Genomic DNA, 25,500 nt, shown 5'->3' with positions numbered 1-25,500 from the left:
GTACTTCATTTAAAATGACAACAACTTACTCATCAAGTAAGAAAAAGTGTTTTTTTAGTTTTCAATCAGATTTTTATTTAGACACCCAGTACTTTTTATTGATTTACAAATTTACATTTGTAGCAATAAAATATTCTTATTAGGCAGAAATGAGGTTTTTGAAAATTCTTTCAGTTTAGCAAAACATATTTTGGATAGGTATTTCTATTAAAACATTAAATTTAGACTTCATTAAGAGGTTTCAAAATGTGACATTCAAATAATTTCTTAAAACAGATGGCAAACAATGGCCTTGACACGTTTATCAGGATAGAAAAACGTTGTTCTTTTTTGTCTTCTCACGGCTTATGAAGACATTTTTTACTCATTCAAGTTATCACGTAATTTCCAGTGTACTCAAATCTGAAATCTTTTTAATTCCGAATTTGTGTCAAATATATCCAAAAAAGTTGATTCTAATGAGATTTTATGCCCATTCAAAATAAATTCGAAAAAAAAAGTACCAACAATGTCATCTGGCTGGCCTGTGATCGAGAAAAAAATCGAGAAAGCCATAACTATCGTGGTTTAAGTTGGCAGCCCTGCATCATATTCTGTTGTCAAAAAAAATACATATACCACGGTTTTCATTCTTTTAGGTGGCCGAATTCTTTGAAGCACCACATTTAAATGGTCACAACGACGACGGCCATAACCCCAGCATATGATTTTGCTCCAAATCTTTTGTCTTTCTGCTTTTCTCTTCAAACATCATTATTTCGTTATCTACCTACCTAACAGTTTTTGAAGATTGTACGACTACAAACTGTTCAATTTTTATTTTTCGTGCGCTTTTGTGCTTCCCCGGGACGATATGCAGCTTTCCAGACCATCTTGCCAGATAAGTCGAGCCAAGCCACCGGTCCCTTGTTATCCATGTGCAAACTCGATACATTCGTCGTGCAGGATAAGAAAATGCGGCGCAAGTTGTTAGCGTCGACGGTGTGGACATAGGACGACTTGGAAGTTGTCGACCGACAAAGCCACATAAATATTTAAGAGAACCGCAGTTTAGAGGAGCACGTCCGGACCAACCCATATAATTTGTGAATCTCTCGGGAGCCAGAACGCTGCATTCACGATGCAGATGCATCCAGGACAGACAAACGTCAGCTTATTTTCCTCTGGCACATTCGGCGCACTCCACTTTGACAGATGGAGATGCACAAGCTCCTCCGTTCTCTTCCTGATCGTTAATTATGCAAGAGCCATCCAGTTCTAGACGACACTATCGATTCCGCCTCAGGTGATTCTTGGTGCCGTTGGATTAATCTGCAAAAAGTGCGCGAGCATCTTTTTCGAACGCTCTTAAAGGAATGTGACGCTTCGCATGAAAGTAAATTATCTTAATTAAAACTGCTCCTGAAATATGATTTTGGAATGTTCGCAGCTGCGTCCTTCTCTTACGGCTTTATTATGTCGGCACCCGACAAAAACTGTCTCCCTGGATCAATTGACGGCGTGTTGTAAAATTTTCGAGGGCTAAAAGGGTTTTGTGCAACAACACACCAACAAATCATCGCCGATTTTCCTCGTAAACAGACAAAGAGGTGATGGATGGAGGCATCTCCGCCGTTCGTTCGCCGAATTAATCTTCCAGTAAAACACCACTCTATCAATAATTTATTTATATTTGGTGATTGCTTACAATATAAAGTGCATTTCTATCTACTTACAACTCGACCTACATGATTATCATAGTTATTTATGTACAAACGTGTTAGAGATGCGCTCTACAATACACTATCATCTCTAGTGGCAGTTATTTTGTCTCATTTTTGCCAAGTCCGTATCAAAATAACCACGAAAATGAGGAGACACAATCGATTCGCATAAAATACTCCCGCGAAGAAGTACAAACTCGGCCGATAAAGCAGAGTCCTCTCCACTAAATATATGTACAGTGATTTTATCGACTGACAGTGTTGTTGCTGGGGCACAATTAGCCACAAATAATTGCCTCGCCATTACCCTACATCACTGCGGTCCGCTCAGTCCCATTGGCAATTTGTTGCACATAAGTATATTACAATACGGGTTCGATCGGGGGGTCCCCTGCGATGTGGGAATCCCCGACCGCTCCCGCTCCACACGTGACCAGTAAAAATAAAATGTATGTACACTTCAACAATCTTAAATCATCTAGACATAAACTACAATAATTACAGTCGCTCCAACTGACACTGTTTGTTACAGCTCTGGCAACGTCGCACCGGCTTTATGGAATCGTCCTTTCACACAAAAAATCTCGCTCAGTCCCATTGTAACTAAGGAAATGTGTTGGTCCTTTGAAATCTTTTCGCATAATGAGTAAAGTGTTCGCTTTCATTCTTTCACGCTTTGCGAGCGCGCTCATGAAGTGGATTCGCTTTGGAATTTTTTTATATTCCGTTTGTGTTTGGCTATTTGAGTGATGTGTTTGTTGCTGCACGTTATCTCTGTAAATTTTGCATGCAATTACATTAAACGTGCGCCACTGAGATAGCCGCTCGCCCAATTACAACGCACACAGATTATTCATATGTTAATGTAAAATTGGATGTTTGGATTAGCCACATTTGGCAACGTGTACGGGGCTAATATTTGCTCAATTGTTAATAGCTCGTCTTGGAGGGCGAACCGCGCACTAACTTAATTACGATCGCCAATATTTACCTTCCGGAACGGTGCCGTGGACGTCCCGGCTATTGCTGTCTGCGGCCCAAAAAGTCCGAGTGCGCTCCTGGACTGGTGATTTATTTTGGGGCCGCACCGACTCTCACTTGACGTGGTCGTACACGTACTTGACATTATTCCCACAACGACAGTTAATGGTTTGCAAATAATTGCACCTCTGGGGGCATAAATACCACCCTGTCAAGTTTTACGTCAAGCGGGGCCACCTAACCTCAATAAAAATTTTTACGTTACGTGGATCACGGACATAACTCGAATGTCGACGTTTTAAAACACGTTTAAAGGCTTTTTAGACCTGAGGAAGCCTCCAAATTGGGCCAAAATTTAAAAAAAAATACTTCAAATTGACATATGGAGTGGGACCCTCTACTGCAACCACCAACCACAGAACATCAGCTTAGAATGTTGACAAGCGAATATTGTTATTTAGCTGTGGTAGAAGATGAAATAAAGAACAAAATATAATCTCAAGAGAATTATAGTAATAACAGTTTATGTGTTGTGTTCTCTTTTTGTCTTGGACGTGTTAAAAGTTAAAAGGTTGAGCAGTCTGCACCCACAGGATCAGAATTTGGTTCGTTCTAAAGAAGAAGTCGATACTTTTTGGTCGTGGGTCAAAATGCTGTGGAGTTAGAGGTCCCATTCGATGAAGGAAGAATGGTAGAATTAGAATCAGAAATGGATATAATCGGAACTGATCAATGTTGCAGGCGTTCGTCACTAGATGGCGCACAGTGGAAGCGAATAATAAATGATTAAAATAGGTCACAACAACAACTCTACAAAGACAAATTGTTCGGCAAGAGACGTTTTAATTTCGTAAGTAGACAAAAACACGCCTTTGCACGTTTTGGTTAGCTGTGGCGCCACCGTCGCCGATCCGGTCCCCCACCTAACCTCAAACTATGAATAATTCGTAGAAGTTTGTCGTAAGAAAGCGCCAGAAACGGAGAGATCCCCGATCCTGCAATTTTTCAGTCGACCAGTTCAGCTGTACAAAGTCTCTGCAATAAGTTAACGGATTAAAAGTGACTGCGGTGGATGTGTTTCGAGTGCGGCCCCGTCCACAGGGCGGTCAGTGACAAAGTAATAACATTACGTTAGACCGGAAACGATCCCCTACCGGATCCCCGACTCTATCTAACTTTTCGTTGGAGGAGTGTTATCAAATATTTATGGCGCACCGAGGCCTCGCCGTGATTTCAGATAACAATGAGTAATCGTCGCCATATTGAAATTTGTCCGGGGAGCTCGTAAATATCTCATTGTGCGAAAAAATCGCCGGTGGCGTCTCCTCGAGAGGGGTTTTTTCGGGCGATAATGGATGGGGGCGCCCGGTATTAATTAAGTAGTGAACCCTTTTGTTCGCGGGGAGTGATAAGATAAATTTCTCTTTTAAAGGGCCGTGGGCTTGTTAGAACATTGGAAACGAATTGCCCGTTAGGAATTTCCTCATTGGAACATTATAAAGTGGGTAATTAGGAAAGTATTGGAGTCCAGACTCTATTTATTAAAAGGAGAACAGAAATTCCAGAGGCAATATTTTTTCGCCCAGACGAAGCCGGAATTAATAAGGCTGAAAAATGGGCCGGGCAAACGGTAACTGTCAAGTAGTTCCAGCGAAACTTAATTTCGCAATTTGATGGACGCCCAGCCCGGTCGATTTTTCATAATTTCGGCCGCCGCCGCCGCCCCCTCTTTGACTCGCAGCCTGCATCCCTTATTTAGCGAATTTTGCTGTTGTGGCGTAGATCACATACACTTTGCTATAAATGTAAATTACCTCGTCCCTTGCCTATTACATATTCAAGCGGTACGTGCATCTTGCTCCCTCTTCCGGGATCCACCGCAATATGGCCGCCAGGATATAAATTGCAAGATGCAATCCTGCAACGACCCAGATCTCGAGCGCACCAAAAAAATCCGGCCCTACCGATCGAATCGATCCGGCTAAGCCGAATTTCAGGCGGGACGCGATAATCCCGAACCGATCGATTTCCATAATGTAATGATTGAAGAGTGGAGTGGATTAACATCACGCGAATATTGTGTACTTTCAATTAATTAAATCCTGCAATAAATCCCGACTGTCGAATGAATAGAACGGGGCTGGAGCATGGTGGGATTAATTTAAATGATAGATCCGGGTCGAAGGACCAGGAATAACTTGTCGATGAGGTGGCCAAGTTGGTTGGACAGACGAGGGACGCGTCCGGAGCATTGCGAGTTGGACGGCGGGCCGGGGGCGGCGGCCCTCTCACCTCTTTTCCATCGGTCCCAAGAATTTTTAAAATAACGCTCGTAAAAACGCCAATCTCGTGATAAAGTGTCTATTAAGCTCAGAATCGGTTTTCGGAAACGGCCCGAGATCTTATTTTTTATGACAACATAACAAAAAACTCGATAATTTTACGATCCACTAAATTGAATAAACTCATTCTGGTGTTGTCGCATTTTTTTCAATAAAACTAAATTCGCAACGGCCCCACCAACTCGACCGTGTTTTAATAAAACCGCTCAGAATTTTAATGAATTTCTCTGCCCCTCTCATAATTGTCTTGTTACAACGTCGAACAAAACAACCCCGGACGAAATTAATTTTTAGTTGTGCTAGCAACGATCGAGTTAACAATTTCGCCGCTCCGGTGCAGACTTTCCTATCAATCAACGCTCTAGTTTCTACGTCCTGATTTAATTGAATCAACTGCTAAAATACGGGATTTCAACCGTGACATTTATCAGATTCCGCTCTGTTTGCGCCATTTTTCATAATGGCGAACAGCGCCCCTAATAAATATTTATCGACGGAAAAATCATCGAAGGAACGAAAACAATATGATAAAGTCAAACAGAACGTACGACTTCAATATGCCATCACAAATAAGAGGCAAAGCAAATACGCAAACAGTCCCCGCGGGGCCGATTTATTCGTAAACTCTTGAAGAGCGCAGGCGCACGTTAAAATTGACACGACTGTCAGCGTGGTCCGCGACGCGACCGTCAGAGGGCCGACGCGAGCGCCACGCTCTCGCAATTATCAACCGTGATCTCGGAGAGTTACGGCTCCATAAAACGATTTTAATAAAGTTTTCGAAACCGCCGGAACGGCGAAATGTTTGTAAACATAAATCCCACCGTCCATAAACATATTTCGCCGAAATCGAATTATGGCAACCCATGAAATAGCGCTGCAGCGAGCTGTTCAATTTAATGATTTTAAATAATTTCCCCGAGGAATTTAATTTGCCTTTAAAATCTCAAGTTTGATTTAAGTTTGTTTGACGGCAAGTGCGGTAAAAATTTCTAATTTCGTTATAAACTTTAAGTAAATAAACCGCCGACGAACACAACGAAAATAAAAGCCAAGTTTTGGTGGTTTAGGCGCTCGTCTCTAAGTTTAAGCTTTGATTGATATTTCATGATGATTTTAAGTTTCGCCGGGGCCAAGTTCCAAACCAGAACGGAGATTCAAGGGCGGAATTTTAATCTGTGTGCTTTGTATCAACCCCCAAGGCAAGAAAGCGACCGGTTCGGTTACATTGTAACCAGTTTCTTCAATGTGAAGTGTTGAAAAAGTTTCATAAACAACAGAATAGCCAAGTTGATTGTGACAGTTTTGGGTCAGTAGTTTGCGATTCAGCCGCAAGTGGCGCTGCTTGTTGTCAAACTGTCAGCGAGATTTTTCGGTGTCCCACACAGACCGGTGCGAATAACAATCGTTCGACGTTTTCAGACTCGTAGGCCACCCTCCTAACAACAAAAGTGGAGTGTTGGCATCAAATTATCACAACAAATTGACAAAGCCCACAATTCAGGCAATCACAAAGAAATCGCTGTCTCGTGGTGCTCAATACTGAAACTTACAACCTGTCTGAAACATCTGTTGAATAATTCATAAACGCAGAAGTCTTAAAGGGAAAAAATCAAAGTTTACTAGACCGAACAACGAACTAATTCTGAAACTTATCCAGCCGCTCTGAAACTGAAACAGTGTGATGTCCTGGTGAAGGTCCACGCGGTGCACACAGTCCACCACCTTGAAGACTACTAACTCCTAGAGTCTTGCCCTAATGCAATAACTTTGAATTAAACTAGCGGAGCACGGTTCGTTTTAAAATTGATTATTAATACAGCTAATGATCGGTTCGACTTCACTAATACACACAGTTGATGATTTTGGCACATTTTATTCACGGTTCCTGGTGACTTTATGCGAATTTACCAGTTTCGGGGGGTGGTTTTGTTGCGATTGTCTCTAGTCTGTTCACTCGTCGGGCTTGCGGCGACTTCACCTTCGCGGAATCGGAGCAGCGGGGGCACGAAGTGTCTTCTAGAAGCAAAAATTGTCGTCTTTTCAACGTTAATGCGATTTGCGGGGCGGCGAAGAGTTGACCTCTTAGACAAAAACGAATTTCGGGTGCGGGGCGGCGCTGTCGCTGTGGCAACCGTAATTTTCATCCAAATACTAATTGGGCTTCTGTTTGATAATTTTGATGGCTTCGTCGAGTGTTGTTCGCGATGAAAAATCAATAGGAAACAAAGGGTAGCACTTGGAAAAGTGCAGAAGAGGGCGCGGAATCGCCTCGCGAATTGCCTCCTCGTTTATTTATTTATTGCTTCGGTGCGGCAGTAAAAAAATGAATGAAGAGATTCGGAGGGAGGTCGCGTACGAAAGGGTAAAAATTTTGCAAGCTCGGCCGAACTCGTCTCGGCCAAAATGCGAGATTACTCATATTTTGCCTTGTCTCGGGGATTTAAGCGAGGTAATTAAGTGAAAACGTTACATTCTTTTATGGCCCACCTTAGCGTCTAGATTCTGTTAAATTAGTCGCGAGAATCTCGAATTTATGTCTGCTGAAATTTCACGCGACGGCATAAATTTTTCAGATTGGCGTTTCTATTAAGAACCCTTAAATAGAAACGTTTCTCTTTTAACTCTAGCATTATAAAAATGCTACCTTACGCACGACTTTATTTGTTTCGTCGTCGAGAATTATTCAACGTTTATGTTTTCCAAGTTGTGTTCGTTACCACCGAAAATCCATTATCTCTCTTGACGTTTTCAGCGTAAAATCTGCTGCAATCGCATTTTGCAGTAAAATTTATGAGGAAACATAAGAATCATGGCTTTTCGTTTGAAATTCAGATTTATGAATTTTGCACAAGCAGAGTTGACAAAAACTTCCATCTTTACAAAACATGAAGTAAACGCATTTTTACTTGATTTGCTAGTTGTGCTCGGTTCGAAACAAAACTAGATTCGTTTTTTATTCCGCCGTGGACATTCCGAAACGTCGTTAAAAATGTATGGATTTTTTGATGGCAAAACGGGAAAGAAATTAAAAACCGTTTTTTGTTCTTGCGTTCGTAACAAATTCCATCACCAGCCCTTGGCACCGCGGGCCAGACTAAATATTTATCGTAAATTTGCATCTTCGATTGAATGTTCCAATTAGTTTTTGGAGGGCAATCGGTTTGTGTTGGCAAATTGGCCAAATATGTAGCTACAATATTGCAAGTGTAGAAATTCAAACACAATCATCGTAAACAATCGCCGTTGGAATGCGGATGAATGGCAAACGTTTGATTTGTCAGCGCTGATTGAAATGTATTCGCTTCGTGCCCCCGACAACAATCTATGAACCATTTGACAGATTAATTAAATAATGTTGTCAGTATCACGCCACAAATTAGATTGGAAGAACCTGGCCGAAGGAATTATTGCTCGCAAATATGTTCAGCGGAGGGCGAGGGGGCGCACGCGTTGGAGGTCGACATTTCGAATGTTGTTTCACCAAATTGCGGTCGTCGCTTCTATAAACGAATTTTGGTGAAATCCCGACACCGGCGGAGATGCCAGAGGGAAGTGTTGCACCGGTACGACTGCAATTTGTGCGATAACACCGACTCTAACCTCACAAATAGTTTGACGGTGACGTTTGAAAACTGTCAACATGTTTGAGGTTATGTCAGTTTTGTGTGTCACCTCTCACGCGACGTTGGGGCCCCCTCGTCTCTCGCTGACGATATTTGGAGGTTTGGAGGGCGGAAGGGGCGTTATTGCTTGAAAGAGGGTGGGTTGTTGCGAGCGGGGACGAAACTAGAATGCGAAGTCACCACAGAAACCCGTCTGGAATCACTGAAAGGCACCGGTAGATAATAAGTGAGCATAGGGACGGACGAACCGACTGACAGTCGACCTCATACGGTCGTTTCCCGATCAACATGGATGTACTCGACGGGCGGAGCTTTGTGTCAGGAATTCAAACTGTTATCCAACAACCTCGGTCCGGTGAGGAGCTTCTTCTTGGCGAGCCGCCGCCTGCGCCTGGCGCGCAGCCTGTGCAGGGTGAGGCAGACGAGAAGCGCCACCGACGAGATGACGGCCGCTGCGGCCGCCAACGCTGCTCCCGGCAGCGACGTCAGCAGCTTGGAGGTGGCGCCGCACTGCGCCTCCGACTCGTCCCATCCCGACGGACAGTGATCCTTGCCGTCGCACCAGAGCGAGGCGCTGATGCAGGCGTCCAGCTCGGGGCACTTGTGCGGGCATTCGAAGTCGGTCTCGTTGGCGCTGGCGTTGACCGGGACCTGGAGCTGCTGCAGCAGCGACGACCTCGACCGGGAGATCTCCAGCCAGCTGAAGGCGGAGATGCCGGGCTCGCTGCCCACCCACTCGACGAGGAAGTTCGGCGGCCGCTGGTGGATCACGGCGAGGCCCTCGCCCCACCACTCCTCGCTGAAGACGTGGACGGCAAGGGGTCTGGCTCCGGGCTCGGCCGGACAAACCGCGCGGACCAGCTTGGGGGGCCGGCCGGAGTAGATGAGGACGCGGTTGGTGGTGGGGCAGCGGGTGGGCTCCTCCAGGCGCGGCTTCAGCGGCAGGAACGCGCCCCAGCTCAGCAGGAAGAGGCTGCGATTGTGGCGCGCCTCCACCAGCCACGGCATCCCCGCGCAGAGCATCTCGCTGCGGTCGATCGGGGGCGTGTTGAACTGGACGTCACCTTAGAAAAAGAACGAGTTAATTGGACGGTGCCCAAAGAGAATAAAAATACACAAATTAACAACAACCGTTCGGACGCACCTCCGTAACCTCTCACTCTTTGTTTCCTCGGACAATCCGGCATCTTGACAGCTTCAAAAGTGGCGTGAAAGTGCAGAACTGTAAAGTCCTCGGTTATGTTCATATCTCTGGCAGTGAAATGCAACTCTAGAATCCTAGAGGCGGACAAGAACACTAACGGTTTACTAGTTAACGAGGAGTTATCACATATACAACCGCGCGGCAACCTTACATCCTTCCATGGCAACTCCCATACGCTCAGCTCTGTCACTTTGAAGGTCGTGTAGTGTTCGCACACGGGTCTGCCGCTGTGCGGGTCGGTAAGAGTCTCGCATGAGGGACTCAATCCGAACGAGGCGTTGTTCACGACCAATCTCACACGCTCCCCCAAGTCAGCTTCAAACCTGTACACACAGTGCAAGTCCTTCGCCCCTCCGCGGCCGTACAAGAACACGTTTCTTGGCGCCGTCAGCTCCCCCAAATGGTGCTTCTTGAAGATGCGGTGACAAGTCTCAGTTTCGCGCCCCGGCCAGGCCTCTCCCCCGAGTCTGGTGTCCACGAACTCGTACTTCATGCGGAAGGAAGCCGGATGGAGGGCGGTACCGTCTTCGGTGTGGTGCTGGAGGACCAGCGTTCTCCCAGTGGAGAGATAACTCTCGTCTAAAGTGCACGGTCTGGTCACGCGAGTCGCGTTGGTCAGGGCGCTGTGGTCGCAGAGTCGCGGCGGTTCGTCGCATTTGTCCTCCAAGAGGAGGGCACCGTCCCAGACGCGGAGTCTCGTGGAGCAGCCTCCCCCGAAGGAGCTGTTGCTGAGGAGGGCGTGAGCGCTTTCCCCCACGAGTAACGCCCGTTGGCTGTACGACACGAAACTGATCCAGACCAAATCGTGGGGGTAGCCTTGAAACCGGTAGGTGCAGGTTGTGTTCGGGGGGAGGGAGTGTCTGGGACTGACCAGACGTCCCTTGCGCCCTCTCCCGGTCCAGATCTCGTCGCTGTCGGGACTCGTGGCGTTCACATCGAACTCGCATTGACTGTGCCTGGAGTAATCCAAAGAGTCCGAGTCGGCGAAAATGACGTCCACGTCTAGTTCAAAACCGCGGAGGGGCGAGTGCGACGGGGGCGAATGCAAAGGTATGCTGAAGGGTGAAGAGTGAAAAGCTACAAGCATCTCGGGACCTCTGGACACCACTTTCGGGAGCCAATCCCCCCCGCAGTACTTGGCCAAGACCGGGTCGTTGGTGCTACCCCCGTCGTAAAAAATCAAGTGGTCTCTCTCCCCCGTACAGTCCCTCCACGCCCGCAACGCCCTTGCCGTCTTGTTCAACCCCGCCACGTTGATGGAGCGTTTCATGTGCATCTTGTGCGCCGCCTCTTGCCTCACGGCGATCATGGCGTGCTTACAAGTCGGTACGAATTTTTGGCGGAGGCTCCAGTAGCACGACACGTTCCTCGGGTACATTCCCGGGTAGTTGGGCGACTGGAGGCGGCACGGCTTCCGGTAGCACTCCTCGAACTGCCGGGTGCAGTAAGTCCCGGGGGCCACCTGGCCGCGTTCGAGGGGGGCGGCGGGTGAACCGAAACGAACCACGGCCTCGCGACGAGACACGAATCTGTAACGCAGCGAGAACTTGAAGGGGATCTGCGGCGAGCCGAACAGCTTCACCGTGACCGTTACGGTGGAGGTCTCGCTGTAGTAGGCGGCGGGGCCGGAGGACGAGCCGCACCAAGAGCCGCCGGTGAAGGGGCGGCCCAGCTCGCTCAGCTGCATGTACCCGTCGGGGCAGCCGTCCAGCGCTGCGGCCTCGTAGCGCCCCACCTTGAATTCGTCGAAGATTATCTGGAATAAGAGATAACAAGGGGTCACGAGCAGACTATTGCGGCACACCTATATGTACATTACGTTTCGGAACATAATGCTTTGTACTTTTTTTTTCATCATCATTATTTGACGAGTCGAGCGTCGATTCTCTCGCAGCTATTGTCGTGGGAGCTCTTTTAAATAGTTAAAAGTCGGAGTTTGAAGGGACAACTTTCCGCCACCGTCTGAAAGAATAAGTTTGACAAACACGAAGCTGATTTAAGTTGGAGTTGAAAAAGTTTGGGGCAAACTCGGCCGAATCTAATCACCCTATTCGATAAAATAAATCTGGAAGATCCAGGAGGTGGTTGGCGGCGTCGGTTGGCAAACAAGCCCCCAGCTCCGGCACTATAAACAGATTTTAGGGAATTAGCGGCGTGTAACAGCTCCGGAGAAAGATGCCCCGGCCATTATCCCTGATAAATGACGGGACAATTATATGACGGTCGCCGGGGGTGAAAGAGAGAACGCCATCATCAATCACCCTAAGATGTTTCAGGTACATCGTCTCTGGCTGCCATCATTTGAATTATTTGCTTAATTGCCCCGACGCTCCCCACTTTACATTCGTTAAATTTGTTTTCTAACTTTTCCTTAATGCAGTCCCCGGGGGCGCCCCGAAACGAGCTCAAGATTGCGGCGGTCGACTCGTCGATATCCGAGCAGATTTTTAATTACCGCTGCCGCACACGAATCATCGAGGCCACCCGCTCGACTCAAAAACGGGTAATTCCCGGGGACCTAATAAAAGCGGATGTTTGTTAGCGCCATCTTTTATGATGTTTCCGTCGGTAAGCTCTGGACAAAAGAGATAAACGCTGTGAGGTTGGTCAAGTTAGCCGTTAAGTCCTGATTTGTAGCCGGGCTATTTATGACAAAGGACAAAGAAGCGCGGCTGAGACGTCGCAACTTGGAAGAATGAGTGTTGCGGTCTCTTATAAAGTTGGCGGCGTTTTTGTCGCCGCCATAAACTTGCGCTGCTTGCGCTCGCCAATTTTGTTAAAGACAAGTTTAAAGTTGGGAGAGTTAATATTTGCTGCGAAGTTTCCTTGTTTACTGCCACTTGTACTGTATTCCCTGTCGTTGGTTTTTACACTCAGTTTAACATTTGCGCCGTTTCACGAGCCGTCGATGGCGACATTATTGATGGCGCGCCGCCCTTTATTTATCGGGGACGGTCCGTAAACAAAACGTACTTTTTCAACGACACAAATTATAACACAAAAAAAGTGTCCAAACAATTTTCCCAATTTTCCATATTTACTTTTGATTATTTTAATAAATATTAGCAACTTGTAAATCTACACAAAAATAAATAAACCAAATAACAAATCAATGAAAAATAAATAGACAGCAATTTGTCTGGTCCTGTTTTCTTACACGGCGTGGTTTGTCAATGCTACTTTTTCATCTAGAAATAAATACGCTGAACGTGCTCTTTCTAATTGGATAAACAGCGATCACTGAGGACTAAATCCGGCGAATAACAGGACTGGAACAAAATTGAAGCAGAAACCATGTTTCCAAAACCAAGACTTCTTTAAAGCAAACAATTAAAAAATATTTAGGATTGTAACATTAAAAAAAAACGTGAGGTGATACGACCCATGCTCCTTCGATTAAAATCGAAGAAAGAATTAAGCGAGGCGAGCTCACTACAGCGCTATATAGGGTGTCTCAGACTTTCGAGCCTAATAACTCAGTTATTTTCCAGCGGATTTTTGTGAAATTTAAAATGCAGATATTTTAGAGGGTGAAGAATAAAATCCCATTAATGCAATCACCCAAGTCTTAAAAATGTAATTTTTACATGCCTTTTTAAAATGTTGAATCAATTAAGATTTACATAAAAAATTGATTGTCAATAAAAAATGCTGTAGGGAAAAATTCGTCCTTGAAAGACGTCTGGTTTGCAAGAAAAAAGCAAAAAACTGTGTTAAACGTGGCTCCAAATGCAAAAACGTAGACGCGTATGAAACAAACGGGCAATTTTGCAGAATTTTGGTCATCCCTTTTCGCAGAAGCGCAGGTGACATATTTGACGTTTATCTTGCTAACCTTACAAACACTTACAAAGCTAAAGACAATATTTGGACGTAATTTATTATACCGGATGCTTTAATTCTTCCATAAAGGACTAAAACACGATTCGGATATTTTAGCAACTTATATAGTTCACGTACGCTTCCTGTGTCTTCAAATAAATTGGCTTAACCTTACATTTCGTAAAGCCTACATTTGGATAGTGTTCCACGAGAAAACGAACTGTGTCATTGAAGTTCTTACGACACTCTCTATAGGCATTTTTTTTTACTTTTTCAACAATATTGAAATTTCTGCCGCTGCAGTCTATTTTTAGAGTATTTTCAATAAATTTTCAGACTTTGACGTTTCTAATAAAGCGCGCCCAATTTTGACAGACTTTAAAGGCTGTACAAAATGTTGCTTGGCAATTAATCATCAATTGTTTCAAAAGGTAACTGCTCAAATACTTTCAAATTTTACATTAAATTTTTAACCACAAAATCTAATCTTTTCGTTGAATCAGACAAGTGATTTACTTAATTGTTTGTGTAGACCCCTATTTTTTAATGTTTAACAATCTAATAATTATCGCGCATAATTTTCGATAAAAGAAACATGTGTTAAAATTACATTTTTTAATTTGAGGCAATTTTATTATTACTAATTGAACCTTCACGGTCTAAAATATCTGCATATTAAATTTCATAAAAATCCGTTGGTAAATAACCGAAATATTAGGCTCGAAAGTCTTAGCTGAGACACCCTGTGTAATCACCACAAATTTATTGTTGCTTAGATGTCTTCTGGATTGGGTTAAAATTCAAAATTTGTTTAAATATCGAAATAAAAGACGATTTGTGAAGATGTATCGATTGTTATTAATTTTTCATTGATTTTTACACCACAAGAAGGTCGCCGTTTATTCATTCAACACTACAGATGCATGCAAAATCAAGTGATGAAGCAACGAAGTAACACGAAACGCGATTTCTCCACCGGCCACCCATCCAAATACTGACCGCACTAGGCGTTGCTTAGCATTTCTGATCGAATAATAAGTGCTTTTGGCGTCTCGCAATCCCCGCATTATTTTTATTTAACTTCGTCTCAACCATTCGTGTTCAATTAGTAGTTTTTCAAGCATTCCCGTTGCGTTCTTAAAGATTTCAATTTAATTTAATCGAGTTTTTGGGTAGAAAATTGGTGGATGCGCCGGGCCAATCCCTCGCCGACAGAGTACACAATCCGTATTAGTCGCAGGATTGGCGCTCCAGCGAGGACACTTTAAAACACAAACACCCTCAATATCTGAGTAGCGTCGGCGGCGACCTCGCCCCGCCAAAACTGATGAATGTTAAACCGGTTTAATTTCACTCGTAAATATGTCGAATCATCTTATCGGAGCCCCTCTCCTGTTTGAATTAAGCCGACAAGAACGGTGAATTGCCGAGTTGCTTATTTGACTTTGTAATGGCAGACATGTGAAAACTGGAAAGCACTTACTTTCACGTGTGCGGTCGGACGCTTAATAAACGGGGGAGTGGAGATTAAATTTAAATTCAAATTTCCGGGAGTGATTTAATAATCCGAAAGAAATGAACAAACATAGGGACCAGAATGGATGCAAGATGGAGTGGTCGTTAGACGTCGCGGGGAGGTACTAATTTAAGTTTTATTGTCGTCGCAGTAAGAGAAAACCGATCAACTCGAGAGCGGCCGTTACGGAAAATATAAGCGGATTTTATGTAGCATATCTAATTGCATCGGAATAGAAAACTTACAAGGCGCTGATTTAATTTGTTCCAGGGAATTGCGACGCTAATGGCCGTGAAAATTTGACGTGATCCTTCACAATTTAATTGCAATCATAAATTGTTGCCCCAACGAAACCGAACTGTTTGTTGTGAGTCGCGGAGATAGAGCACAAAGAGCCGTGCCATTATTGTTGGTTGCCTAATTTCAATTGATTTGTCTCCCAAATCATGAATTTCGTCCCCATCGTTTCGGATTATTGAACCAGCTTCTTAGATTATCGGCTATTGTTCGAACAAACTCCATTGTTGGTGCAGCCGAAGTGCATTATCTATTCACCGGAGCTATATCAACCGGAAACCAGAAACATGTCCAGTGTCGGTGCTTTCACAATATTACCGGAGGGAATCATCGCTCGTGGTGAACTTCGCAGCTCTTCCATGGACTGACTCGGATAATGGACAAGGACGAGGTGCGTTTAACCGAACCGAGTCCTCAAAGGACACCCCACAATGGAGACCTCCCTTGTCAAAGTCCAAACATTAAAGGAGCCCCACTAATTTTTAACCCCAAGAAGTCTTGAAATTTTTGCAGGAGCTTATTTTCTCCACGCGTGTGCTCGAAACTAATGCTATGCAAATTGTGTTTCAGATGGTGTATTCACTTTATAAAATTACGTTTAGAGATAAGAATTGAAACATTTTATCTCACCCCGTTACAGCCTGAGAACAAACGGAATTTTAAATGTGGCCGTTATTTGCCTGTTGTCTTTCTAACAGATGTAGAAGGATAATGTAATATAAAAAATTGCAACGCTTGATCCGAAGGTGAAGTGACAATCCGAATTGAAGGAATTTTTGTTTCGGTTCGGGGAGTTTTGTTTAAATAATGCAAAGGAAACTGCAACGAGTCTAGTTAAAATAAATACTGGAAGTCACGTTGGGACTAGATAGCTGTTATTGCGTTTCAGGAGAGGTTCCAAGAAGTTGTCTGTACGCTAATACATTACATGAGACGCTGACGTTTTTGAAATTAGAAAATTTATCTTCACTTGGATAGTGCTTTAGTAAATCTAAGTCGAAAGGATACAATACTGGGGGTAATGAATGGAGCAAAGAAAGAGAAAGGAGCGAGAGTAAAATGTTTGAGTTTGTTTTTGTGGTGAACCAGATATGTTCGATGGGACTCGAATCGGGTGAGCGCGGGGTTTGGTTTTGTAAGAGTGTAGGATTAGTTCTTTTTGTGGGGTTTGTGCGATTTTTCTGCTTCGGTTGTCGAAATTCGATGCCAATTAGGCCGCGTCAGTTTGCGAAAGGAGCGCAGACCGGAAGAAATATGGCGGAAAGCTCGTCGTTTTTTGTATAAATAATGAAGACACAGACGCAACGAATTTAACCAACAAGTCAGCGTGATTTATCGCCGGCGATAAAATGAGAAGGTAACAAATAACAGAAACTTCGACTTTACAAAACATCCCTTTTGTCGCTAAGAAAAACAAGCCGCGTGAAGCCTCCTCTACCGGCGAAAATAATTTATCAGAAAAATCCGAGTTCCATCCACATAGTTTAAAAACCGCGTCCTCGGTCCAATTTGTCACTGAATTATGACCGGATCGGCAGAAAGCCAGCCCAAATCAAAAACGAATTACCGAAAGTTACCATTAATCAGAGGTCCCAGTTGAAATTTGCTTACGTAAGGAAAAAATCCGCGCCAAGACGGGCAAAAACTCACCCCCCGATGGGTCGTCCTTCTCTCACCAACAGAACCGGACTCGGACAGGCTCCGGGCATCGACACGAGATTTACAGCGCGATGGACCGGAAGCGGAGGGAATTTATTCGGCTCCTTAAATCAGCTCCTCGCAGAAGGTATAAATCCGGGAGGGGCCGTTAAGAGGCTCGTTCGTTGATCACGTGATGAATGCAAATCGCGACTTAATATATTCCGGGGCTAACTTTTGAGACTACAATTAAAGGTAGAAAAAAGTTCGAGAGGGGACTGGAAAAAAACAAGACGGTATCTCGCTCGTCGAGCTAACGACTCTTGGAAAAAGTTTCCGGTGGAACATATTCGTTTCGTTTTTATCAAATCGTGGTTAAAACGCGATTCGGATAACGCGCGAGGCCACGGCACTCATCAATCAGTTCCCGTTTGGGGCGGGATGAGACGCTTGAAAAATGGAGGGCCATTGTGGGGAGACGGGGGCGGTTCGCCAGTCGACCAGCCAAAAGTCTCGTTCCGCTACGTTTTATCGCATCATAATTATCGCGAACGCACGAATTACCATGAGGCCAATTCCTGCGAGAAATCCTCCAAGGATGACTTTCAACGATGCCAGATGAGACTTGTGGATCAAATTCTGGAAGAGATGAACACAACGACAGCCGGATCGCCAGATTTGGGTCCCATCAAACAAGTTTGGTGCACAAATGGGTCAGTTTTGAGTGATAGGAAAATGTCGTTACGTCAAGTTTTATGCCATCATAATTACCGTGAAGGAAGGAATTGGCACGAGTCCAATTTCTGCAAAAAATCTTCGGAGGATTGGCTAAAAACTGGATGACTTTCAACAATGCCAGATGAGACTTATGGATCAATTTCTGGAAGAGACGAACATAATAACAGCCGGATCCCCAGATTCGGGTCCCATGAAACAAGTTTGGTGCATGTTTGGGGTGGTTTTGATTGATCCGAAAGTCTTTTTTCGTCATACAGGGTGGAACAGAAATAGGTGCATTAATTTTCACTGATAATAGAATTCGTCAAAAGGAACAACTTTTCTATCTATCATTTTGCCGAAAAACGATGTTTAATTAAAAAAAAAATTGGAGAGATTTTTCACAAAAATAGCCCTACGCCACTAAATACTGCAATGGCTAATTGAGGTCAGCGCTAATATGAAAAAAACGTCCATTTTTATCCAGAAAACGTATTTTAACCCCGAAATCGAAATTCAAACAAATCTATCCGTATAGCAAAAAATCCACTTCGTAAGAATCTGGTTGTTTCACGTTTTTAGGTAGCTGAGTTTTGGAGATACGAAGGGTTTTAGGAAAATCTTTCCTTCTTTTTTAAGCCATTACGCAACGTTTTTCGCCAAAATGGCAGAGAGAAAAGTTGTTCCTTTTGATGAGTTCTATTACCAGTTAAAATTAATGCACTTATTTCTGTTACACCCTGTATATCACAAACGCAGGAATTAGCATAGCTTCAATTCCTGCAAGAAATCTTCGAAGAATCCGCCAAAAACTGGATGACTTTCAACGATGCCAGATGAGACTTACGGACCAATTTCTGAAAGAGATATAACGACCGTCGAATGGCCAGATTTGGGCCCTATCAAACAAGTTTGGTGCAGGATTGGGGTGGTTTTGAGTGATATGACGCCTTCCTGGTCAAGCAGATGTAATCACAGTAGACGATGAGGAGGTTGTCGTTGTGGTGGTCGAACCCGTTCCCGGGGACCCGTCCCCGTAATTGGCGGGCCAAAAACTTCTCGAGAAGATTTTGTTTAAATATTAAAGTCTTCCATTTCGAAACTGGGAAGCTTTCAGACTCGACGGCAAATAAAACCTCGTTTGAACAGAACGGGATTTACACCGAGGCAAATGCAATTCGGCCAACTTTAACCGAGTTAAAAACAATTATAAAAACTTTCATTTAACGGATTCGGGAGTTGCGCCGAAAAAATGTCGCAGCAATCTCGCAACGACAATGGAAACGGGCGACACTTAATCGGTGTTTGGAGATTAGACGGGGCCCCGCCCCAACTTTTCACCGTTTTGCCTAATATCGGATTAAGAGATTTTGATAAAACGGGCCGGCGCCCGTCTTTTGTCTGCTTGCACCGAGGCACTCGGTTTGTTTTTAAAGTGGCGCAATCAATTCTCTTTCGCTCCTCAATGGTATCTCCGTCCCGGCAATTTGTCTTTGTGCATCGGGCGCGAAACTTCCGCCGGTACCTTTAATCGGTCCTATCTGGAGGACGCTTTGTTGCATAATAAAGGCGAACCAGACCGGTCTGGCCCCGGCATGTTGTTCTCATCAAAGATTAAAGCCGATCTCGGAGGGGCCGCGTCAGCGCCTCCTCGAAAAGGACGTAGTCCTGGTCTCGTACTTCCACAACACATCCGACGGATGCGCAACGATCACAAAACAACAACAAGAAAAATTAAAAAATAACAATCGGCGGCGGTCACCCATCCATATATTAGTCGCTACCAGCGTTGCTTAACTTCTTTGCCAAACGATAATAATAATTAATTGGTGCTTTCAAGTGTAAGTGTAAATAAATTCTGTGTTGTTTGCAAGACGCTCCTCGAGGATCCTAATAATCAGATCTATTTTCTTTTGGGGTCGAAGTGGAGTTGATCGATAAAATTTCAGTGGTAATGTAGAGGTAATTTTGAGAAAAGCTCGATTATTCCGGTCGCGTCTCCTGTTGCAGCGATCTTTATTGGGAGCAGCCATTTGTAGCGAAGTTATCCCAATTTGGGTTTTTCAGAAAAGAACAATCGCAGCGTGTTACACTAGTTAATGCCTCTTAACTGTCAATTTTGACATTAGCTATTTCCGTCGGCGTTATTTTCGCAATTTATCAGCGTGAGAATAGTCACGTTTCGGATCCAAGCGAAGTTAATTCGATTCGTGAAGCGTATTGAGTCAAAGACGCCGAAAGAAAAATTCTGTAAGTAAATCACTTAAATTTCCCGACGAATATTTACGAGGAAAACTCGATAAATAAGCTTCACCTACATTTTATTTAGCTTCCGTTTTCGGCTTCGTAATCCGGAAAACTCAATTACACAGTGTGAAATGAAACATAACTCGGAGGTAGTTGCCGAAGAATTCGCAAATTAAATACTTGTTTATCCTTAAAGTTGATTAAAGCGATTAAATGGTTTATTTCCTTTTCTCAAACACCCCTGCACAACAATAATCCCATTTTGAACGCGGCCCGAAATAATCTTTTTTCCCATCTGCATAATTTCAACGCGCGTGCTTTTTACAAATGAGCCGAAATTCAGGAAATTTCGCCAAATCCAAGGATAAGCGCCGGCATTAGCGGCGGCAAAACCCGAATTTCCAGCCGAACCGCACCGATATTTCTATGAATGCAGGCGGCGCCTCCGGGGGCGGCCTCCAGGAGCTCGCCCGGCGCGTCCTCCACTTTTGAATATTTTCCGGAGCCGCTCCCGGAATGCCGACCGTTTCATTAAATTTAATGGGGCGGCGGTAAAGAAGCCGTGCTGACCGTACCTGCTGAAATTTCGGCCGCTCCCGCAATTAGTGGGGTCGCGTCCTGGAACGGCACCGATAATGGCGGCGATAAAATTATAACGCGTCCCGTGGGCTTCGGCTTTATTCTTTCGAGTGGAGAAGGAAAAGGCAAATACGATTAGAAGACGGGAATAGGGGAAATTTGAAGAGAATTGCCAAGGGATGATCTGTTCACTGAGATCTCAATTCTACATGTGGAGGGCAAATACATAAATTGGACTCGCTACCGAAAATTGCTGACGCGAATCTGGACAGGTTTCCGGACAGGAAAAATCTCCAGGATAATCGCGCTTGTTTGCGAAACGGAGCCGCGCAGGGGCTCTCCCTGATCCCGGCCGAATTCATATTTCCCTGAGACAATTAATATTTGCGAATTTGCAAAATACTCCACGTTCCACGGGAAATTCTGGATTTCTCCTCTCCCTAGGCCATCGCGGAACCACGAACAAAGCGAAGCTCGTCACTGAACACCATTTGATGCCATTCTTCTCTCCAACTAACTCGTTCGTTGCACCAATTTACATCTCCCCCACACACATTTCCAACAGCCCGTGTTGTGGATAATCTGTCTCTTAGGGGCAAAGTTATGAGACGGCGTTCATCACCATCTCAAGTTCTACTCCGAGCTCCAGATCCGACGACCATAACATTCTGAAAGCATCTGGACCAAATATCGTTTCTTCGCCACACTTTGCAGACTATACTTTAAACCACGCCGACGACTAGACCAAGAAGACGATTTGTTTGTCGAGAAATAGAAGCTCGTTCTCGTGGATTTGCATTTCTCGGATTATCTTTCAACAGTTTGGGGTTCTTTTCGAACCAATTAAAATAATTATCCGACTAGACAAAACAGCTATTGTTTGTTTCGAGGAGAATTTGCTCACTTTCGGCCCTAATGGCAATCGAATGCAATTAAATACGATACGAATACTTTGGAAACTTCTCAAACATTTCGAAATGAAAACGGCTTTCTGGGCGGAATTCTAATTACGGATCTGGCTCGTGTTTCCGGAAAACGGAAGCCGAGTGGCACATCTGATTAAAAATTCTGCACAAAATCCTGATTTCGGTCGGTGTGATTTTGCGCCTACCGAGTCATAATGGATAGTCCACCATTGTGCCGAAACGCTAACCTGCTTTAAATTAGTCTGTATTGGGAATAAATCAACGTAAGTTGTATAATCCACTATCGGATAAATCATTTGAAATGGTGGTGTAAGCAATAACGCGCCAGACACATCCCCGGACTGATTCAGTTGATTGCAAAATATTGGTGATTATTGTTGGTGCAAAATTGTCGACGAGATTTATCGCCCCGGAGTAGCTTTTTTCTGGATATTTTATCTAAATTTTCCGACGCTTATGATTTCACGGATGAAAGCGCCACCGGAAGTGTGTACGTGTTTTTCGAAATGTTTTTGTTGGGAAGGCCGGAAGGGTCGATATGGAGTCCGCGTACGCGACGCGGGTGCAAAACCGGCACATGCGAATTTATTAATCGACCAAAAACACATAAATGACGAGGGGAGTTAATACATATACATTTTTTTTTTCATCACGGATGCAAAAAAAGGTTTAATCGAATGTCGGAAAAACCGAGATTCCGATCAGTTTATGAAGTTGGTTGGGGTTCATGTCTGTGTCGTCTCCACCGTATTAAATTAGTTGTGACTGAGAGAGAAGGACAGTAATTCGGTTACAAAGTGTGTTAAAGCAAAGTTTATTTTCCAGCGAAGCACCAAGACAAAAGGGTTGACAAGAAGTTGAGAGAATTAATTACGAATTTTTAGCTTCGAAGATAAACAAGAAAGTAATGTAATGGGATGTGCCGGTCGAAAGCGGTGGCGAATTTTAAGTTTTTGTTTGATTTTTAAAAGACCATGTAGAATCTTTTAACCAATTTCTTTATTAGAAAATTTAATCAACGTTGCAATACTCTACTTTAGGACGTTTTGTACATCACTGCCAAGGAACTGCCCTGAATGCTCGCACCATTCGTCTTTTTCGTTACTACCCGGACCCCCCTCTTCCCCTCGATGAATGGTTTGTGTATCAAAACTCAACTTTAAGAAACATTATATCGTTCGTGATGATTCCACTAAAATCAGTTCAATAATTCTTTAGTTATAAGAGTACGAGTGATGCATATCTATGTACAAATCTTGCGGCGAAGGTGACGATATACTCAGAGGATGAAATAGGGGTGAAGCGGCGAAAGTGAGGGTATTTCCAACTCGAAAAAACTGTCTTTTTTTCTTAACAGGGTTGAAAATGGTAGTAGGGGTTGGTTTTTGTAAAATTAAAGTAGACAGTCATTTTCTTCTTGTTTTCAAGATCAAATGTACAAAATTTCATCAAGATCGGAGTAAAACTGTAGATTTGCATACAAAATATACAAACAAACAGACATTCAGTTTTATATATATTGATTAAGAATATTCTGACACAACTAAAAAAGCTGTTAAGTAATAGTGTAGTTTTCTGATTTAATTCCAACCCTTCCCAGTCATCTAAATATTTAACACCCTTAAACGATTCGGGAAAAGTTTGTGTGGCTGTTGATGCGTTAGTAACTCCACAACTTGATTACTTTGCGGTTAGGAACGCATTTTAGTGGCGATAATAACATATGAACGCTCACATTATTTCCCAGTCACAGTTAATTAAAACGAAAATTTACACTACTTCCCCTTCTTCTTCCGCTCGAATTGGGAAATAATCAACCCCCAGATTTAATTACAAATCGCGCCTAAAATCGTACAGTTGTATTTCCTTCACTTGTTTAACTGAAAACCCATCACCGAGTCGAGAAGAGCTTCGTATTGAATTTTTAACAAAAACATCAAACTTCTCGTTTGAAATGGTTGACTTACCGTCCAGATAACGACGTTTTCTTGCATTTTTAACCGAAACATCTCTCACTGTTACCCGAATGGGGTCTTTGAACACTCCTAACTCGTCTCTTGTTTTCCAAGACGCATAAAAACTTACTTTTAGTATTAGTAGCAACAATAAAACAGGCGAATAAAAACATCCTTTGAGGATCCTGTCGGAATCGCTGGCTCATCCTTGTGAATTGCATCGTTCGCTTTTATCGTCGATAATATGCGATGCATTTGTTAAGCAAAACGGATCGTGCCGATTAATGCGGTTCGGTGAAATATCGCGTTTTGTACGATAAGTATTCAGATCGGGATTGAGTTATGCGAGTGCTTGTCGATGACAAATAACTCCCGATAAATAGACACTAATTTAATTTATGGCGGCATTGTAAGGAGAAATATGTTTGAACTCGATAACAGCCAATTAAAGTTCGATAATCCGTCGGGGCGCCGCCGCCGGTCGGTGGAGGCGACGTGAGAGACTAGTAATCTATTGATAATCGCAAACAATGATCCGCGTTGCATTGTTCGTTTAATTCGACACTGAGCATACAGATTAGTCGGAAAATTAGAACGGGGGTGGGGGCGCAGGTTTGCCAACCTGAATCGGCTTAACTGTCACACAAAAGGACAAGCTGGTTTGAAAAAACCTAGAAAGAACTACAGTGTTTCGAACATTGTAGAGTGCTGTGGAAATCTGCCACCTATTATAATCCTGGTGTACCTACACTACTAAAGTGTTGTGAAAACTGGGTTGCCTAAAAACCAGAGGTCCGAAAACAACTTAATTAAAATAAATAACTTTTTGAAGTTGTACCAGCAGCAGACGAGCTCCCTCCCTCCGTCGTACCCTTACTACCTCATAATTCCCCAAATTACCGTCGCTGTATCATTTTTACGGCGCTGTTCCATCATCCCGGGGGCGGCCCGCCGGAGCCAGACTGCGGGGGCGGAGTAATTACCTGGACTATATCTCCGTGACTCTGGCCGTTGGCGGTGAACGTGAGGTGGCAGAGGAAGGGCAGACGCGTCTCTGTGGACTTGATGACTCGCAGGTCGTACGTTTTGCCGACGTCCCCGTAGTAGGTCCGGTTGCACACTGGAAAAGACGAACGGACGGTGAAAAAAATCTGATACACACGGGGGAAGCACCGGCGATTTACGATCGCAGCCGGGAAGGTTACTGTTGGCCTTTTGTGTGTCAAGGATCGATCTAATTATTATTTCAGGAGCAATTTCGAAAACTCCACTCCGTAATTCGCCGGATGGGAACGGACGGCGCTCAATGGGGTCCCGGTAAAAATTAATTGGACGAGAGGACTGAAAAAGAGGAACGTTCGAGTGGAGGAGCGAAATGCAGTTGGCTTGTAGGGGTGGCTGCGGTGTAATAAGTGTCAATAGAAACTGGACTTGTACTACAGCGTGATCAGAAAGGACTGTTTGAGTTGGCAGTACTGATTTTTACTTTTAAATGGTATAACTGGAGTAACTTCCTGCTGTTGACGACTTCACACTGACAGTTGACAGTTCAAGTTGTTTCTTTGTATCGTTGATTTATTTTAAACATACAATATTGTCGCTGTTGATTTCACGTCAAATATCTGTCAAAAGACGTATCCGGTTGCAGTATTGCAAACAGCTGAACAACAAAATGTTCTTAATTGTATTGCCAATGTAAACAGTCCCTTTTGATCACCTGGTATGTCCAATTTTTACCCTTTTGAGGTGACGTCACCTCGCTCTCTCTTTATTGAAACGACAGAAACAGAAAAAAAAAAAAACAAAAAAAGGCACGTTTATTTATTGATGGTCACTTTGAGGTTATTTTATGCTCCTGTCAATTTGATAATTTTTAATTTCTTTCACTTATTAACTACATTGATTACAAACATAACCTTTCGAAGCAATTCTCAACAAATTTGACAC

At 43.9% G+C, this 25,500-nt stretch overlaps 1 protein-coding gene across 1 annotated transcript; it reads right to left on the bottom strand.

The window, feature by feature from the left end:
- Positions 1–1,654: 1,654 nt before the first annotated feature.
- Positions 1,655–25,201, bottom strand: LOC138138199 (uncharacterized). The gene is made up of 4 exons (XM_069057988.1): positions 24,537–25,201; positions 9,797–11,612; positions 8,999–9,716; positions 1,655–7,045 (listed from the first exon to the last, which is right to left on the bottom strand). The coding sequence occupies exons 2-4, from the start codon at positions 11,541–11,543 to the stop codon at positions 6,934–6,936; spliced, it is 2,577 nt and encodes an 858-aa protein (XP_068914089.1). The 5' UTR covers positions 11,544–11,612; positions 24,537–25,201; the 3' UTR covers positions 1,655–6,933.
- Positions 25,202–25,500: the final 299 nt, after the last annotated feature.

This window comes from Tenebrio molitor, chromosome 9 (assembly GCF_963966145.1).
Source record: "Tenebrio molitor chromosome 9, icTenMoli1.1, whole genome shotgun sequence".
NCBI classification, from domain to species: domain Eukaryota; kingdom Metazoa; phylum Arthropoda; class Insecta; order Coleoptera; family Tenebrionidae; genus Tenebrio; species Tenebrio molitor.
Note: the sequence above shows the minus strand (reverse complement) of the source record. Positions and strands in the feature narration are given on the sequence as shown.